General features: G+C 40.5%; 2 protein-coding genes across 3 annotated transcripts in view; both read right to left on the bottom strand.

The window, feature by feature from the left end:
* LOC132990052 (uncharacterized) overlaps positions 1-19,849 on the bottom strand; it is a 377,347-nt gene that overhangs the window by 320,427 nt on the left and 37,071 nt on the right. The window contains exon 18 of one of the 2 annotated variants that reach the window (XR_009675957.1): positions 14,798-16,151. Coding sequence is in view for 1 of the 2 variants with exons in the window: in XM_061058085.1 (XP_060914068.1) it covers positions 16,050-16,151 (102 nt within the window). In the remaining variant the exon portion in view is untranslated. Of the gene's footprint in view, positions 1-14,435; positions 16,152-19,849 lie in introns of those variants that run through there. The other variant, XM_061058085.1, reaches the window with a different exon arrangement.
* Positions 570-5,462, bottom strand: cbln4 (cerebellin 4 precursor). The gene is made up of 3 exons (XM_061058256.1): positions 4,766-5,462; positions 3,346-3,462; positions 570-2,348 (listed from the first exon to the last, which is right to left on the bottom strand). The coding sequence occupies exons 1-3, from the start codon at positions 5,030-5,032 to the stop codon at positions 2,151-2,153; spliced, it is 582 nt and encodes a 193-aa protein (XP_060914239.1). The 5' UTR covers positions 5,033-5,462; the 3' UTR covers positions 570-2,150.

Here is a 19,849-nt window from a genome sequence, read left to right as displayed (position 1 = left end):
GAAAATGATAAAATGTGAATCAGCAGTGTGCTCAAAATTAAAAGACATTAGATGAAATCTGACCTCATTTCCTGGTTGGCCTCGGATAGAATTTAAACAACCCTAAAAAAAAAAAAACCTCCAGACTTGTTTTGTAAAAAAAAAAATGTGATTGTATTTTTATTTATTAGTTGTAACTTTTTTTTTTTTGTCTTTGTATGTCACTTTGTTGTCGTTTTAAACATCGTCTTAGTTGTTTCTGTGTTTTTTTTTCATGGGAGTTAGGCGACTTTATGGTTGTTTTCCAACTTCAATCAATCTTTATTTGTATAGCACCAATTCATAACACGTTATCTCAACATACTTCACAAAAAGAGCCGGCCTAAACTTTACTCTTTGTTATTTCATCTACAAAGATCCAACGTTAATCCAGCATGAGCACTTAGAAACATTTAGAAAAGTTACAGTGGCAAGAACAAAACTTCCTTTAAGAGGCAGAAACCTTGAGCAGGACCAGACTCATGATGAACTTTGTTCTTCTTTTACATATATGTGGTTGTTTGCTGGGCCGGCTCTCAGGTGCATAGGCCATATAGGCGGTCGCCTATCCTAATCTCGCCTAGGGCACCAAAATGGCTGGTCGTTTTGCATTTATATTTTTCGATATTTCAAATCGCTTAGCGTTTTTTTAAAGTTGTTTGAAGTGTCGGTGGTTGTTTTAAAACTCTGTACTTATTTAAGAGCCATGTGGTCGTGTCCAATTTTTTTGTAGACATGTTGCATCTCATTGTAGTTGCTTTGCATGTCTTTAAAAATGTTTCATGACTTTGTTGTTTTGAGCGTCTTTGTGGTTGTTTTGGAACTTATTCAGTAAGTTGCAGGTGGTCAAGGCTGCCCATAGGGGGGGCATGAGGGGCCCATGACCTTTGGCGAAAACATAATCCGTCCTAAATTTTGAGAAATGAAAACACAATTTATTTTTGCACCTAAATACTCACCCTTTCTTTTTAACACATAAATTACACATTTTGACTAGTTGCCTACTTCAAAATGTAACAACAAGCTTCCCTTTCTTAAGATGGTTAACCATTAAGTTTGTGACGTAATCGTCATGGGCGGGACAACTGAACTTCAAGGTTAGACCAGTAATGTCGGACTTTGTATACCCATGCCAGGACCTGCACACAAAAAAATAAGGACGGCAAAAAAATAAAGGAGGCTAGGTCCATTAACCCCCAAGGCAACAATAACTTATTAATAAACGTTTTATTCAGCTCCAAAAGCTGATCGGATCCAGGCCGAGGATGTGAATGTTAGCCAGGAGGCTAGCTCAGCCGCTACTGATCCAATACACATGCACTGATATGAATAAATGGCGTCTGCAGAGGGCCCATTCACTCTGCCTTTAAGGGGCCCAGCTGGTCCCTTGGGCGGGCCTGAGGTGGTCAAAGGACTTTTTTTTTTTTATGAAATATTTCACAGGTGGTCAAAGGGTTAGAGAGCCCCTATGACTGGAAGGCCTTTACATGAGTCCATTTATGCCTCTGATCATTAAACACAATTTGTCATTGGTGTAAGTCGCCCTTTTAATCGAATGAAAAATATTTGTTCCATCAAGCAGCTCACATTGACATTGTTTGGACTATCAGTGACCTAAACCACTATAATCCATCTTTGTTCACCTGAAACAATAAAACATCCTTAGTACAGTATGTAGCATTGAAAATACTTAAGTGATGACAAGTCACACAAGTAACACAAGCATTTATAGTTTACTCCCAAAAAGCAGATGTACTTGAATGCAACAGCTGTCATGAAAATAAATCAGAACTTATTCCAACCAGTCGCGGTTTGAAAAGTACTTTTGGGATGTGTTTGGTGTTCCTCTCTGAGGCTCTTTGAGTGACAGGAACATATAGTAGCGATAGGGAACATTTCAAGTCTCTTTCATCTGGACGGGGAGCTCAGCACTTCCAGATACGCGACCATTTCCAAAGTCTTATCTCCCCTCCGTTCAGATACATTTTTCATCTATAATTTCTCAACCACTCAGTAAGATCCAGCGGACGCAGCAGCAATGTTTTGATTATACGGTGACAACACATCATGAAGAAGTCAGTAAGCTTACAATCTTCTTTTTTTTTTCTTTTTTTCTCTTTTTCTTTTTTTTTTTACAGTGGGAACACAAGAAAGCCAGAAAATGTTGAGTATTGCCATCCACCAACGAGGTTCCCCTTCTCCAGCTTCAGGTAAACTTTGTCCTCTTTTTCTAGATAAAGCAAAACTCCATTGGTGGCCGCCTCACGCGTCACGTCTTTGTCCCCCGCGAAAGCAGAGATGACGGGTTTCCCATTTAACATCAGGTTCACCTGGACAACAGAAACAACAGTTAGCAGCAGTAAAGAAGAAAGAAAAGTGGAAAAGTCTGTTTTAGTATTGAATTGTGCCTCGCTCCTAACATCTTGACTTTATCTCTTGGGCCAATAAGTTAAAATCCTTGTAAACTACAAAACAACTTGTAGTCCATCAGATACAAGAACACAAAGTTGCAGGTTTGTTGTACATTTTAAAATTAAACATGTCGTATCTGAATGGAAAAAAGTGGTCACCAAAATCCAACAGACACTGGTTTCATCCATCAGCCAATAAGTTCTGATTTAGGGACTGTACATAAATGAATTGGGAAGAAGGTAAATGTAAAGAAATTAGCTTCTCTCTTCTTAAACCAGTTAAAATCTTATTTTTTATGAAAGTGTAACAAACGTTGTTGTGAATTTTTGTCACCATTTTTCAATTTAATCTTTGTTTGTTTTTTTGCACTCTCTATTATATTTTGCTTTTTTCGTTGATGCTTTTTTGTTTGTTGCTAAATATTATTTTACTATCCCTTATCCCTTTCCTTTTTTTTAATCTTAAATCATGTTTTTCTCATTTGATATAGATTAAGAGAAGTTACTGTGTCTTGTTATTAATGGATATGAACAAAAAAGTACAAAATATGAGAAGCTCAAAAACATGTCACAACAACAAATGACCAAAAATTAAAACACAAGACCAAACACACATGTAAGAATGAGTAAAATAAACGATTTGGCCAAGATTTGTAAAAGTTTTTTTTGAGAAATGACCCAAAACATGTCAGTATATCGATTACTTGAAACACTGAAATGTGAAAATTGGTTTCACATTAGCATTTCAAAGTTTAATGTTGCCTGTAAAGTTAGCTATTTGTTAGTTAGTTATTTGTTGTTACACCCCCCCAACCGCCCCACCCTACAGCAATAATTCCCATACAGTCCCTTAAAAACCACTTTACCCCAGTCCAACACAGCTCAGTAAAAATGAAAAAAAAAGCAGCAATGGTACCTGTATGGTCTGGCTCTGGTACACTTTTATGACGTGGAAGTTAAAGCTGTAGACTCCTTTTCTCGGGGACAAAAACACTGATTCAAACGTGAAGTAGTTTCCTATATTCACCAGAACCTATGAGAGAAAAAACACACATTATGACTTTTTTTTTAAATTATTATTTAACCAGAACTCCAAAGACCTGCAATTCAATGCAGCTTAAATATATGAATATTAAACGAGCAGCACACACAGGAATCAGTGTTCTGGCTACCAGACTCTCCTCAGCTCAGACACAAACTAAGTGTGACACACTTCAACAAATATTCAATTCAACCTGCTTCTCCATGGACCTCACCCAGCATTTAACCCTACTGCTCGACAAAGAAACCAAAATGGTACTTGATGACATTTTGAACCTTTCTTATTCTGCATCCTCTGAGCAACACATGTAGATCAACCTCACACATACATATTGGGGCACTGATGAATAAATAAGTTTTTCCCTTTTTTTGCATGCTTAAAAAGATCCACCCTGAATGTGTCAGCCTGCGTAGCACTCAAGGCTGTCTCATGAGTGTCACTAAAAGGTTTTTAAAGCGCCTTATAAGTCGTATTAGACATACAGTATTCATTTACAGAGCTGCAGAAAATGAACTTCTGTGGGAAATGATTAATGGAGGAGGCCGATGCTCCTCTCAGCAGCACCTGCAGTCTCACACTTGTATCCCCACCTGTTATTAAGAGACACCTCTGCAAGGATCAAACAGGACCTTTGACAAATGTTGCTTTCATAGCAACAGCGTGCACATGATCCACACCAATCAGATCACTTTGCAGAGTGTTGTGGCAGCAAAAAGATCACGTTATGTAATTTAAATGAGAGGGCAGCGGATCAGTGGATTGGTTTTTTGTTTTTGTTGTTGTTACAAACACCTTGCGCTGCCCACTGCTGTATGACTAATCGCATTCTGCTTGTTTGTGTGTTTGTGATTTGTTTGGGTGCACTGATGCAAGGTGAGGGTGTGTGTGTGTGTGTGTATATGCGGCGCGTGTTCGAGCGCGTGCGCACGCAGTGGCGGGGTAGCTCGAGGCGATCTGATGAATGCGTGTGCATGCAGGCTCTGCAGGGTGCCCGCTCCAAAACATAATCCAGCCACTTCTTAACCCGCCTGCGTGTGATATGTGCACTTTTACAGAAGCTACATGCCAACTGCTACTAAACTCTGGGAAGAGCTACACTTAATGACACTTTATTCTGCAGAACAGATCAAAACTGAGCTACTGATTGGAGATTTAAAAAAAAGGCGAATGCCAACATTTGATTTAAAGGTTTAAAGGTCAGGATCAAGCAGGAGAGATTGGATGCAAAGTGTGATCAAAAGCAGATTAAACACTTTTTTTTTGACGTTTCAAGTATTCACAAAATCGTCTTAACCTGATCGAAGTAGATTATTCTCGTTTTGTTGCTCATCTCCGACGGCTCGTGGTTGTTGCTCCGGACTGCAGAGAAAGCCACCTTGGAGTTGGCGGCGCGCACCGAGATGCCGAGCGGAGAGGACGAAGCCTTCCAGTCCGTGGCCGGGTTGGAGTCGCACACCACGAGGCACTTCCCCTCCAGGACGATCGGCTCCGTGTCATTCTGAGCTCTCGCCACCTCAAAGATCACAGCCCAGCTGAGCACCAGTACGAAGGAGTTCACCATGGCTCCCTTTTCACTCTCGCTCTCTGTGACAGCTGTGGCAGCGCAGATCCGAAAAGAGAGACCCGACTCCTGCACCACACAAGTTTCCGAGTCCCTCCGCTGGTCTCTCCCCCCGCCGCAGATGCGTCTGACGCTGTGAAAATATCTTAATGCATCCAAATATGAGCCATATCCGAGTGAGAAAGAAAAATCAGAATCCGTTTTAAGTTTAATCTTATTTCCTCTGCAAAGGAACACAGAGATCACCGATTGCGTCTCATTTCCAGGTCGACTTAAACAAAAGCGAGACAAAAGTAGAAAATGTTGTGTGATTTAGAAAAGGCTGCTCCAGTCTGAAAGGCGAATCAGTCGATAAATCGTCCATAGCCCTCACTCCCACTCCGAGTAACGCGTCTGACAGCGGCTGTTCCCCGCAGTGATGTTGCTGCGTATGTGCGCGCAAAGCCATCCACTTTTACGCACGCACATGTGGTGGAAGTTATAATTAACGGTCCCTGCGTGATTTGCAGAAAGCTTACATTTCTCTAATTCTCTTTAAAATAGCCTCCAACTTAAATATACATTCAGTAATTGGCTTGATAATTCTACTGGAGACATGCAGTAGATGTACAATAATTTCCCTTTTCTCGGATCTGGGAGCAAATACATAAAATAATTATTTCCAAACATATTTCTGATGGTTTTTGAGTTTGCATAACTTGAATCTAAAAGTCCAGAGCTGAAAACAAACAAGGCTTTTGAGCAGGAATTTTTTTGTTTTTTTTTCCTGCCTGGGAAAAAAAAGTCCACTCTGGCTTCAGGTTTAATACAGTGACTCATACTTATCTCATTGCACAGGTGGGCTGGAAATCTTTCAGGTTTCAATTCCACAGAAGTCAATGATGGGACCTTTAGTCTTTTTATGGTTGTCTTGGTGACAACATCTCTCTCTCTTAAGTTCACCTGCTTGAGCTGTCCACTACCTGGCTCTGTGGGCGGGGGGGGGGGGGGGGGGGGGGGGGGGGGAACCTTCTCACCTCAAGAAGACCTTCACTTTAAATTCATCTATGTCACCTTTCATTTCTCTCATGATCTGGGAAAAAAAAAAAAAATCCAATGTGGAAAAGTGTCACGTTGACTTAATGTTGGATCTCCGGGTGTAATGCATTTACCTCTCAGCATGATCTGCTGCACCTGCCTGTCAGCCGCATTAAATCAACAAGTCATTGGAAGCGTCTTGTGACAATATTGACCAGAGATCAGAGCCGTGAGCACGTCACCTCTGCCCTCGTGTCACTGCAGGCCCCAAACAAACAGCCGATCAATCAGATGTCCTTCCACTGACTTACAAAAAGCTACATGATTGGCACCCTTGTTTTTTTTTTTTTCAGAATCAGCAGATATGGAGAAATAACTAGAGATGGAAATGGAAGTGTTATAGGGTAATTGGAAAGAAATGTAAGGAGCATTATAAGCTCTTAAAACAGGTGCCTTCATTCACTGATAACGTCCTTTAGCGGAAAGAAAAATGCAATATAAGGCTTTTTGTGGAATTGAAAAAGAAGGCAGGTGTTTAATTAGTTCCCCTCAAAGTAATTAATTTGAATATATTTCCAAGTGAGATTTCTTATCGGAGCAAAGCAGGTCAGTTAAATATGCAAATGTGTCCAAATTCTCCAGCAGCAGGCGTACAAGTCATCATCAGGTTTGAATGTTGCAGGTATATTTATACTTCTCTGAATCAGCTCATCAACTTCATTTAAACTCAACACGACAAGCTAACATTAGTTTAAAATATAGGAAAACCGATTAATTAACAGCTGTCCTTATTAGCTATGAAAGTGACCACATCATCACCCCCGTCCTTCATAACCTCCATTGGCTCCTCAACCCCGGAGCATATCCACTTCAAACTCCTTATCATCAATCAATCTTTATTTGGATAGCACCAATTCATAACAAATGTTATCTCAAAACAGGTTAAAGACGTTAACTCTTTGTCATGTTACAAAGACCCAACGTTAAACCATCATAAAGATAAAGATAAACTTTATTGATCCCCCATGGGAGGAATTTCTTTTGTCACAACAGCTCAAGAAACAGGAAACAGGAATATAATTATCAAAAATAACAAGAAGTTAAAAATCAAACATATGTACATCAGTTAAATAAAGGCAGAAAAAATACAATAATAGAATAATACTAGGTATGTACACTTCCACTTGTTTGATCATGAGCAACATTTAGCAAAGTTACAGTGGCAAGAACAAACTCTGGGGTTAAACCAGACTCATGTTGAACAGCCATCTGCCCAAACTGCGCTGGGTTTGAAAAAATGGGATGATGCGAGATCACCTACAAACCCCTCCCTAAACTGGCAGGCAGTGAAAGAAAAGCATAAAAATAATCAATTTCAAGGATCAAATTCCACTCTTCAGACATGAGGACGTGGAGAGGACAGATGTTTGGAAATGGTGCTTTAATTATCGTCATTGTGAACTGAGCTTTGGTGCCATTAAACTAGAAGAAGCCTGAATCCTGAAAAGCACATTTGGGTGTGTTTGGGGGGTTCATCTTCTTTTCTCATTAAAAGCTCATGCTTATGAATGCAGCCGTTTGATCTCGGAGACTGAACAACAACAGATCATTAGGTTACGCACACTGCTGAAAGTGATGAAAAGTGGAAGAATTTCAAACAGCCGAGAATCCAATGAAGCCGAACGCTGACACAAATCAAGGCCGAGAGCCAGCCAAACGCGCGGTGGGGGTGAGAAATGTTTGGAAACAACAACGTATGAGCACAGGACACCAAGAACAGCGGCTCACTGACAGATTTCATGAAGTCTTCTGAGTGTTCGGATTTAGAGCCGGCATAATGGATCTAATCTTGATTGATATTTGCACAGTTCATCTGGGTAAAAAAAAAAAAAAAAAGCTGTCTATAGTACGGCCTTCTGATATCTAAAAAACAAATTAAATATTTGTTTTTTTCAGCTCTCTGTTTGTAATTATACACATCTGACTTGTTTATATATATAATATATATATAAATCTGTAAATGGTATCAGCACCCCGTCCTGAAGAGCTGCCATTCAGTGAGATTTTTGTCATCACCCGGCTCTGACAAATGGTTCAGAGCCTAATGTTGTGCATGTCAATACGTTACCATGGCAATAGAGGTTTTTGGTTTTTTTTTTTCCAGAGCTCAGAGGAGAGGGCTTGCAACGTGCCAAAAAGAAAGTCCTCGGAAATCTTGCAGAGGGAACTACGTCTTCTAAACTTTTTGAGTGAGGATGACTACAAGGTGACACTGGAGATTTATTCGTCTGCGGAGAGGTTATAATAACCTAGCACATAACAAAACAGGAAGCTGAGCATTATTATCCATCTTGTGAAGGAGGTCCTGTTGATGAAAAAGTTTTCTTCGACTTCCAATATGTGACACAAATGGAGAGTGGAGACTTTTTAGGTGTAGGTAAGGGTTGTGTTAAACACCGTGCTTTTTGTACATATTATTTCACGTGCGACTTTCTGATCCAGTCGATGTCGCCCCTGAGGTCCAGCATGAAACCAAAACGCACCATAATTAAGCACCATTAAGCGCAAGCGACGGACAAAATCGTCCTTTTGCTCGAGCCGCAGTCGCCTGTGTCCTGCATTGTTGTGTTAGCAGGCTAACGTTAGCACTCTTTGGTTAGCTTATAGCTTCATATTGAACATGAACTGACACAGAATGGCCGTGATCTTGGCGTGAGTAGGCAATGTTCTTCTTCTCTTCTCTAGTCCTTGACTAAAACAGCTTTATACACAAGGCCGTCCCGTCCTGTAAACACGACCAGACAATAACACAGCGTGTCACTCACTACAGTCATGACTCAGAGAGACATTTACAGGAGGATATAAATGGATTTCTGCTGTTTTATGTGTAAACTGTTGCACATTCTTTCTTTAAATGCTATTTTAATTCTTTCACATTATCCGCCCCTTTTTCTGCTTATTGCTTTATTCCTTCTTTAATTCCTATATCTATTTTCTACATCTATGTTTCTGTCTGCTTTCTTGTGTATAGAGCAACGATTAAAACCGGAACTACCTGATAACGAATAAATAAAACACAAGGTGCCATTAATCACCTCTTCATGACACCTACCCGTCTGCACACTCGGGCTTTAAAAATAACGCTGCAGAAGCTGTCAATCTTTATGGGTCATGTGGAGGCATCCGTATTATTTTCAGTCTGTTTCATAACCAGCTAAGAGGAGCTTTAATACCTCCAGTCTGTCTTTCATCTCCTCTCAGAAGGGAATTGTGTTTGTTTACTCCACTACATTAATGATTTCTGACGGCTAGTCTGTGATTATTTCTCTGTATTTTTTTAAGTGAAGGTGAAGATTACTCGCACGTTAGCTGGTTAGCTGAACGCTAACATGCCAGCCACATGGGACACGCTGTCCAGACTTGTTTCTATTTTTCTCCAAATGCTTTTTACTCCACGTGGCATTTTGTTTCTCAGGGTTGTACATCATTTCATAATTCAAGAGTTTTTTTCACGTGGTGGTGGGGGGGGGGGGGATCTATATTATCCAACTGCAATCCTGTTTGCTTGGTTCCTAAAATAACAGCGAGTTCAAAGAGTTCATGCAGAGCACAAATACCAACGCCTACTTAAAAGTCTGTAAACCATTCCGGGTGGAGGTTTGTACCTGGATGAAGACGGTGAAAACATGCAACACAGCCAGTTAGGAGCCCTTATTTCACATTACGACAAATTCCGAATGTGAGACTGAATATCAAGATGGACGGAGAGACAGATGTAAATATTAAGAGCTCCCCCTGCTGACTGGCTGCAGTATAGGTCATAAACCTTGCCTCCTCCATGCAATATGTCAAAGTTTTAAATGCTGATGCGACTCTGCTTTTACTAAGGTTTACTGCCAACTTTTTTCAGTGCTGTTTTGTTGTCGGGTTCACACTGGAAACAAGGATACAACTCTACAATTCACTTAGCAGACGCTTTTATCCAAAGCGACGTACATCAGAGAGTAAGTACATCACAAGTGGGGATCTAGAGAGAAGGAAACAACGTCAGTGTGTGCAACCGAACAGCTTTATGTCCGATCCAACACAGGTGCTGACAGGCTGCACAACATCGACAACTTTTCTTTAAAGTTCTAATCAGCATCGAAACCATCCTAAATATCGTCCTTGTCATTATAAAACAAAAACCATCATCATTATCATCGTCAATATCACTAAATGCTGAGATTTTCATGAAAGAGCTGGGTCTTTAGCTTTTTCTTAAAGGTGCAGAGGGACTCTGCAGATCAAATGGAGCTTGGTGGTTCGTTCCACCACCGGGGGGCGACAGAGGAGAAGAGTCTAGTTAGAGACTTAGGACCCTGTTGTGAAGGTTGGATCAGACGCCTTTCATTGGCAGAGCAAAGTGGGCGGGACGGCGTGTACACCTGGATGGCTACTGATTGATATTCAGCTTTACAGACAAAAGAGTCGCTGTCAAATATCTAAGCTGTGAAATTATTCCTTTGGTAGGATTTTTGAATGTGAGACCTGAACTTGAACTTTTGAAGAGCAGCACTGCTACATGTACTTTAGTTAAGTAACTTAAATCTTCAACAGCTGTCCACGGGTTCCCAATTGTCCCAGTCATTCCCATTTGCTCAGGTTGTTGTATCTGTATTTTTAATGGCTTTTGCATTGAATCATTGCTTGACTATACCAGAAGTGCTTTTTTAGTGTCATTACATTTTTCACTGAGATTCCTCAGATGTCTGCGTGAACACAGACATTCAATTATTTGTTATTTGATGGCAGGAATAGTATAACCCTGACCCTATAATAACACATATGGGGTCTTCATTCATTCCCTGGAGCTTTTTATTTCGATTGCAGAGTAATTTTAGGATTTGAAAGTTCCTCACATTCTTCTCATTTTAGTTCATATTGAAGCATTCTGTTTCTTTTAGTCTTATTGTTTTTTAACAGAAAGGGTTAAGAATACAACCAGCAGTTAAAAAAGAAACCTTCTACGTGACCTTGCTGTTGTCGGTGGAAGTGACAGCCGTGCTCCTTTGTGTCCTGGTGTTGAAAACTGCTTCACCATGGAGCACACCTAACATTACCTCAAGCGTTCATGTGTCACCGTTTGAGGCTGAGTTGAAGTTCACTGATTCAAAAAGAAAACTGTTTGTAAAGCAATCAGGTCTGGGGCCGAACCCACCAACCGGGTCTCAAATCTCAAAGTACTCTTTAGACCGGGAAAGAAATCACATAAACAATTTTACCTGCTCCGATCAGCACCGATCGTTTGATCATCTGGAAGCGAAAAATAAAAGGAGAGAAGAAAAAAAAAACTCAGCGTAATGACATGATAAAAAGAAGAATTCTCAGAGGAACTTAATTAGCGGTCAAAAGGAGAGCGTGTACTCTCGTTGTCGGACTGCCCCGTCTCACATAATGAGCTTTCTTTGGTAATCTCCAATAAGGCACAGGCTCATTTGTGAGAATTCATTGTATACACTTTACCTCTAATTAAACATAAATTTAACACGGTGCTTTTAATAAAAGAGAGACTCAGCCAGAGGCGATCAGACATACGAGTTGTCAATCTCCTTCACTAAGATGTAGTAGCATTCTGTCTGAGCATAAATTCACATACTTATTTTAATTAGAGGATGAGGTGTTTTTTTTTTTTGTTTTTTTTATAAAAGGCTGTAAACACAGCATTGAAACAGTTTCATCATTTAGCGCTCACATAACCAGGAGGTATGAAGAACACTTTCATATTTATTTGTAGTTCATGTTCTGGCAGCTTAAAGGCGTAATGTGCGACATTCTGAATATTTATAAATCAAAAATCAAATATTACAGATGTAAATAGTGTATAAATTATTGCACGCAAACGTTCCCGTGATGAGGAAAACAATTCCGCCTCTGCATGATCTGTTCAAGTCTGTAAATATGACTTCAGGGTTTAAATATGTCCAGAGCTGTCAGCGCCTCATCCACACCTGTTCTGTTGAGAGGTTTGGAGCCTTTACGCACGAGGAGAGGGAACGAATAGCCCTTCCTTGCTCCATTCAGAGAGGAAGCTTTTCTTTTTTTTTTTTTTTTTTTTTTTTACAATATGTTTATTGAGTTTTAAACATTTTTCCAAGACACACAATCACAATTAAATAAATTCTAAGGGGGAAAAAAGGGAAAAAAGACATACACATTTATAAAATAAGGGGGGAAAAAAATTAAAATATAATATTAAAATAAATATAATAAAAAAAACAAAATGACAAAATGATTACTGTCTGTATTAAATAAAAATAACCAAATGGAGTACATTGCCATAGATGATTTGTTAATCACAAATATTCTGCCCAAGAACAGTTTCTGCAAAAATGACCAACGATTACAGGCATTAAGAGAGGAAGCTTTTTACTACACACTGAAACTCGTGCTACATTTTTCCAGTCCGGGCTACAACATAAAAACCCTGGAAAAGTTTCCCCTCCCCCTCCCAACTCATCGTCTTTATCTGCATCAGCGCGAGAGCTCATCTCTCTTTGTAGAGTAGAGGGGAAGATGCCTTTTCTCCACATTCAGACGCTAAACAAAACCCAATTGCGCGGAGCAGGACAACTTTGTGGGTGTGCGATGGCAAATAATAAAAGCGCAAATTATTTTGTGGATAACGGGTGCTAAAGCAGGGCAGATCGCGGGGGCTAATGCTGCGCAACTTATGGTGCTATTAGAGTGCTAAGTGGATCCAGCCCAATGTTTAGTTTTGGTGTTACTTTGGCCTTAGACACGTCATCTGGCTGAAGGTTCAGAAGGACCATACACTGATTTTTTTTTTGCCTTTTCACTTGTTTTAATTCATACTACACTAGAGGACGCCACCTATAGGTGTCTGTAGCATAGCAGCGCTGTAACGATGTTGTCATTAGTCTCTGTACATTCATGTTGATTCTGCAAAGGTGTAACATTGGTGTCCCAGTCACCAGGTGGCTTCACATTGTGTCACAGCAAAACAGAAGCACAACATGTGGAGCTCCACAAACACACACACACACACACACACACATTCTCAGACATGCACACAGCGCTGCTCTCCCCCGCCGGCTCCGTTGATCCTGTCTCGCCTCTGTTAAGGAACAGAGGTGGGATCACGCCCCCCGTTATGCCTCTGTGACATTTATATTTATTTATATATCAATTTATTTCTTGTTTATTTGTATAGGGATAAGCTATGAGCTAGTAAATCATTGAATACTGCATTTATGGCCTTTATTTCCCGTCCCTAGATGAGCCTTTAAAATTCATAAAAGTCAATAACAGATATAAACAGTAACAAACAAGCACAACAATAAAAGACAGCCGCAAGAAAACAAAGTAAAACAGGGAGAACAAGCTCACCACGGGACTGAGTCCGCTTTAAGAACTGCTTCAGTTTGACTTTAAAAGGACTCCAGTTTTGAGTTCTGCAGGTAAAGCATTCATCATGTTTATTCCCTGAACAGAAAGTGATGATTTTCCGAGTGAAGATTTTTGGAAATGGCACCTGAAAGTCTTCATGAGATGCTCCGCATGTTACACAGCCTGATAATTTAAGTGGAACCGGGAGGTCACAGAGCACCGGAGGAGCCCGAAGGTTTCAAATATAGAAGGCGAGACGTCACAGAGGTGAAAATATCGCACCTTGAATGGGAAGTCTGAAAAGGACTGATTTGGAATATAATAAGCTATTCATCGACAAACTGTACTATAATGTGTTGGTGTGTACAGCCTCTTAATTACACATTTAATAATTAAAACAAGTGTTGCCGTTTAGCTGTGGCTCAAAACAAAGGGGTGATTAATACGTAACAGCTGTAATCAGTTGTTTGACTTAAAGGGAGAATGTTTGTTTGCGACATTTTTACACATAAATACAGCAGAAATGAAGTCTGTCCTGTGTAAACGTGTCTCTGAGTCATGACTGTCTACAATGAGGGAGAAGCTCGAGTCCCGCTGGCTGTGTTGTTGTCTGAGCCGTGTTTACTTCATGTTTACATGGACGGGCCAGCTCCTCCCCTTGTGTATAAAAGCTGTTCAGGTCATGGACTAGAGAAAAGAAGTGTTCACTTGAAGGTCAAGTAAGCGTCTTTAGATCACGGTCATTCTGTGTCAATTTATGAGCAGTGTAAAGCTACGAGCTAACTGAAGCGCGCTAACATTAGCCTGCTAACACAGCAATGCAGGCGGCAGGAAGTCGCAGCTCGAGCAAGGAGGACAATTTTGTCCACCACTTGCACTTTATGGTGCGTTCTTATTTATAACGCCTTCATGTTAACGAGCGGGGAGAGGGGGTTGGAGGCGTATAGTGTACCTTCATTCTCAATGTTTTAATTTACAGAGAAGACAAAAATAAATGTCACTGTTTGAAAAATACTTTGTTTATTAGAATTCATTCATACAATTAATTTTAACACTTTGTAGCTAGCTTCACTCTTAAGGGAGTGAAACTAACACTAGCCAGGTAGTAAAAAAAAAGTGTTGTAGCAGAGTTACTTGACTAATCCCTAAATGTTATTTTAACTCTCTCACAGTGTTAAATGTTTAACTATTTTAAAAGTGTTAATTTAACTCTAAAAAGTGTGGAGCTATATAAACCCTGAAAAAGGGTTGAAATCAACTCTGTGGGAGTTAATTCAACACTGGTCTTTTTTGCTGTGTATGGCTTAGGCGTCGCCAAACAGCATTTTGTTTTGTTTCTTGCTTCATGTCCTCCGACACCTGCTGGATTAAAAAGTCGCACATTCTTCTTTTAAAAATGAAACAGTGCAAAGTAAGAGAGCAATTTAAGACCGTAAAATAAATGTGACTTTTAGTCTTGATTTTTTTTGTACCTGCAAGATGTTAGAACACCTACCTCGTGGTCGTTTCTAAAGAGGTACAAACTACACCAGGAAAAGCCAAAAAAAAAAGCTTTTCTAATCCATCTAGCTGTAAAAGTGACAAACTGGAAATTATAGAAATAAGAGATAAAGCACGTTGAAGGAAACATTTAATGAAGCACTCCTGCATGTTTTTCCTGCTGATGAATCACTGCTTCTGCAGATGTAAAGTTTTAATTAAAATCACCTGTTTCCTTCCTTACAAGAAAAGGTGCTGCTTCCCTCTCAGAGGTCTGTTTCATTACCACCACAGTTAAAACTAAAAATAGTTTTGTTTTTTTCTGTCAACTCATTAGAATGGAAGGCACACAAAACTCTCTATAAGACATAAATCAGATCCAGCCAGGGTTAAGAATACCTTTCAACCTCTTTGAAGGGGGGAGTTTTGCGTTTCTCGTGGTGTCATTGCCGCCGCGCCGACCTGGTTATTAATCAGAGGCGGCCTTGGAGCTCCTCCTGGAGCGCTGGGATGGGAGATGTCCCCGACCACAGCGTGGCTCCGTGTTCAAAATAATCACGCACCCAAAGTACAGCGGCCTCAGCCTGGGCCTCTGAAGTGCTGTCTGTTTTGTTCCTCCGCCAGCACAGAGCGGTGGGTATTAGCAGCACTCTTCAGCATATGAGAGTTTCTTACAACCGACCGAGGGCCTTCATTACGGATTCATCTCCAAAACAAATGTCAGGAGGCATGAAGTCAACACAAAACATGACCGCACTCTGACGTGGAATTATGCAACACAGATCAGATTTATGTTCACAAAACTGATTTACATCGACGTTGTCATCCTGTTGTCCGGGTGCATTCATATCACTGTACACATCATAGATACTGTCTGTACAATGAATCACAAGCAGGGCCCGATATATAGAATAAAAAATATCTGTACAACAACACAGGAGGAGAATACAAACAGTGGAATCCATACCAAACTTTGTGTCTTTTAAAATTAAATACTGCATTTAAAGTTGCATGCTATATCTTTCTCTTTGATCTCTTGCTCTCTGAGCTGTGACTAAGCCGGCATGATCCCCTCGGTTTGTTTAATAAGCACCCCTGCAGTCTCCGCGGTTACCAGGATGTCCTCCATAACTCATATAATTTCAGCATGGGCCCTCTTGAAGTCGTGGACAAACTGACAGATCAACCCAAAGAGCTCCTGAGAGTCCTGATCCGCCGGTTCTCCAAATTTAACCTTGACAGAGAGAAGAAGAAGAAAAAAAAGAAAAACAGCATCAGTGTCTTTGAAATATGAAACTTTAGTCCGACAGTCATTACTCTTTCTGAGACCGGCGAGGTTGTTAAAAAATATTTTCCAATTAACAGCTCTCAATAATGAACCACTACCTGGGTCTTGCATATTTATCGTAACACATTACTTTTCATAGTAATTACCTCATACACTTCCTCTGCATGCAACCCATTTCCTTGAGTGCACTCATACACCGATGTGGACGTTCACTGCTGAATTCAGACTTACACAGAGGAGGTTAAAGGTCCCGTGCAGGAAAATGTTCGTGATTCTCAAGAACAAACTTTGGCAGAAAGGGTCACGGTGGCTAAGTGGACTAATTGGCTCATTACATGCTGTTGACTGTGCCGGTTAAAGCCCAGACTCAAGCTATGCCACAATCGATCACTTCTTAATTTCTGTACAACTTATTTTGTTGGAAAGATTCTTACAGGCCTTTGAGAAGAAGAAGAAGGTGTACTTTATTATTCCCAGAGGGGAGATTCTGTTTTTTTCACTCTGTTGTTGAGACATGCTACACACACACATGCCCAAATACAGACATGCACATACTGGATTCTGTGGACATGCATTAATTAGGATACTGTTCAGAGCCCCTGAGCACGGTGCTGCATAAACTTATTCTCCTGTGAACCTCTCTATGTCAGCCCTGCTCAGAACAGGCCGTTTCTGTGTCTGTAGCTTTAAATGCAAGTGAGCTGTGTCTGACCACGCCCCTCTCTGAAAGGGCTTGGGTTGCTTAGGCTTTCTTGCACCATGCCCTTTGGTCGGTGGTGATTCTGGAGTCTGTTGGGGCCCTAGGCAAAAATTTACAGGGGGGGCCACTCCAACCAACATTCATCACCATTATGTCATGAATGACCTGACACCTACAAAACAAATTGCAAAATGTAAGCAGAAGTAAGTAATTGAAAACTTTGAACATTTTATGTCACTGCTGTTTACAGTTTGTCAGCCCTTGGGGGCCCCTTACTGGCCAGGGGCCCCCCAAGCAGTTGCCTGTTGACAAGCAGCGCCTCTGCCAATTGTTAGACAGCAGACTCAGAGGGCAGAACAAACAAGTAGCTGTGGGAGTGTCACCCACCTGGGGGAGGGGTTACTGCCCTTTGTGTTGTCACAAAGGGAAAATCTCCAGACGGCCTGTTTGAGCACACATTTTCTGAAAAAGTGGAGCAGGGAAAAGATGGAGAGGATGCACTTTTCTCATAGTTGACAGGCTATAGAGACATTCAGTAGCGTCTGAAAAACATGGTAAAGTGTATTTTGCACAATATGTGACCTTTAAAAACAAAATGATGGGGCGCTGGTGGCTCCTTTCCCACATGTCATTCCCTACTCTCTATCTCCCTGATTTCCAACTCTATCCACTGTCCTATCTCTACATTAAAGGCACAAAAAGCCCAAAAAAGATATCTTTAAAAAAAAAAAAAAAAAATGATGACATTGTGAAGATGACATGTCAAATCAAATGGTGATAACAAGTTTTTGGACGGATATTATTTGAAAATAAATTACATAAATCTGTGAATGAATATAAACACAATAATGTGCTACTCATGTTAAACTAAGACAAACAGAGTCGACAGAGAAACTTCCAGAAGTTCTGACAGAGAGCATGTTTACTTTGACAGGTCCTCAAAGCTTTTCACAGGTGAGGACGCACATTTTTTTTCTCTCTCTCTCTAATAGCACGAGAGAGACGTGAGATATAAACACCTGTCTCTAAAATATTATATAACACTCATAGAATATGTGCAAATGAGTCTATTTGCATACTTTTTACCTGATGTTTCTCACAATATGTCAGGAGAGCACAACATGAGTTATCAACAGAGGCAGGAGAGGTTTTATTTTTTGATTCTCAGTCTGAGTGACTTCACCCCCCCCCCCCCCCCCCCCCTCTCATTTGCATGTCTTTATTTTTTAACAAACACATACAGTGGCCAATAAAGCCAAAAGATCTACAACCACTCTTCCAGACGGCTTTAGGGGGAATAAAGGGCTTGCCTGTTCTATGAGTCAATGTGTTTCCTATTTAACGAGTGAGGATAAGAAGGATAATAAGATGGCATTGTGTATCGTACCGTGGTGGAAAATACTAAGCCACAGAGTAACAAAGATCAACAAATCAGAGCTCCCTCGTGTCCCTGCTGACATCAGAAATGCATAATAAATGTTACTAATCCCCCAGTTAGAAGGTATATCTTAGAACATATCAGTAAAAATGATAATATCCCAAAGAGCTAAAGGTGCAGAAAGAAACACTTCTACTTCATATTTAGCATTCATCAGCACCTACAGTATATGGATTAAATCAGTGGCTCTCAAACGTTTTACAAAGAGTACCACCACACTCCAAGTACGACCATTGTGGCCAACATTAAAATACAGTATAGCGCAGGGCTAAGTAACAACATCAAGAGTTTACACAGGAGGCCGTTTTATTCCTGATATGCATATTATTCATTATTGTTCACACTCCACGCTCTGCGGCCTGAGCTCATTCTCTGTGCCCCTCCAAAAGAATCCGATGTGGATGTGACTCGACTCCGATTTTCTTACTGGTTTTTACGTCGTTAGCTGCTAGCGGGTGCTGAAGCGTCACTGACACTGCTAACCTCGCCTCTTCCACTTCTATGTAATATTCACTTCCTCTGCTTACCATCACAGCTCTGCTTGTCAACTACTTGTACATCTTCATTTAAAAACATTTTTTTAGAGTCTCTTAGATTTCCATTTAAGAGACTTCCAGTGTACCACAAAAGGGATCCCATGTAGCACCAGTGGTACTCGTACCACAGTTTGGGAATGAATGGATTATATGATTGGTTGTAACTAACTGTAGTGCAACTGTTAACTTGTGTAAGGTTTTAAAATGTCACTATGGATAACAAAAACATTAAGTAGTCAAGCAGCTACAGTGTTATAAATCCGCTTTAGCAGGAGTCTTGACATCTGTTGGAAAATACTGAAGATTAATAAACACTAAAGATGTCTCATCAACCACATTACACACTACTTTCCCAGGCTCTCTATTCAACTGATGTGTGCGTACTGAGTGCGTAAGAATACTCCCACACAAGCTGTGGAATTCATCAACTTAAAGGTATACTTAAGAATACATGTAAGTATAAGCACAGCGCTGACTTTGTTAACAAACAGATAGTGATGGAATAGTAAAACCTTCAAATAGAAAGCATTACGAGTGTCGCAGCACGCGTTAAAGCAACAATAGGAATTCGGTTTGGTCCACTTTGGTTCCCCTCCAAAGGTCTCTGAGTGCAACTGCTCAACTGCTGGTGGTCTTGTTTACTTTTTTAGGTCTTTAAAGAGGCATCAGTTTTAATTTAATTCAGATTCATAACCAGCTAAAAAAATAATCACTGTGGCTTTAACAAGCTAAACATTTAAAGAGGACATATGATACCCCTTGTCCAGCTTTTCAAACAGTCCCCTCTGTGGTCTAAATGAAACATCTGTGCTGTGCTTTGGTCAAAATATAACATGACTCAAGCACCAGAGGAGGTTTGTGACCCTGTATAAACCAGCTCTCTCAGAACGCTCCGTTTTGGTGTGTGTGTCTCTTTAAATGCAATGAGCCCCCCCTGGTCTACATCACTCCTCTGTAGCGAGAATAAAAA

This window comes from Labrus mixtus, chromosome 15 (genome assembly GCF_963584025.1).
Source record: "Labrus mixtus chromosome 15, fLabMix1.1, whole genome shotgun sequence".
Lineage (NCBI taxonomy): Eukaryota > Metazoa > Chordata > Actinopteri > Labriformes > Labridae > Labrus > Labrus mixtus.
The sequence above is the reverse complement of the archived record's forward strand: the minus strand, read 5'-3'. Positions and strand labels throughout refer to the sequence as shown.

Bases quoted from the DNA above. Each gene is read 5' to 3' on its own strand.
- cbln4 (XM_061058256.1), bottom strand. From the start codon at position 5,032: ATGGTGAACTCCTTCGTACTGGTGCTCAGCTGGGCTGTGATCTTTGAG. The intron at 3,463-4,765 runs GTTAAGACGATT...TTTCTCTCATAG, and splicing joins GAATAATCTACTTCGATCAG to GTTCTGGTGAATATAGGAAA. The intron at 2,349-3,345 runs GTACCATTGCTG...TCTGTTGTCCAG, and splicing joins ACCAGAGCCAGACCATACAG to GTGAACCTGATGTTAAATGG.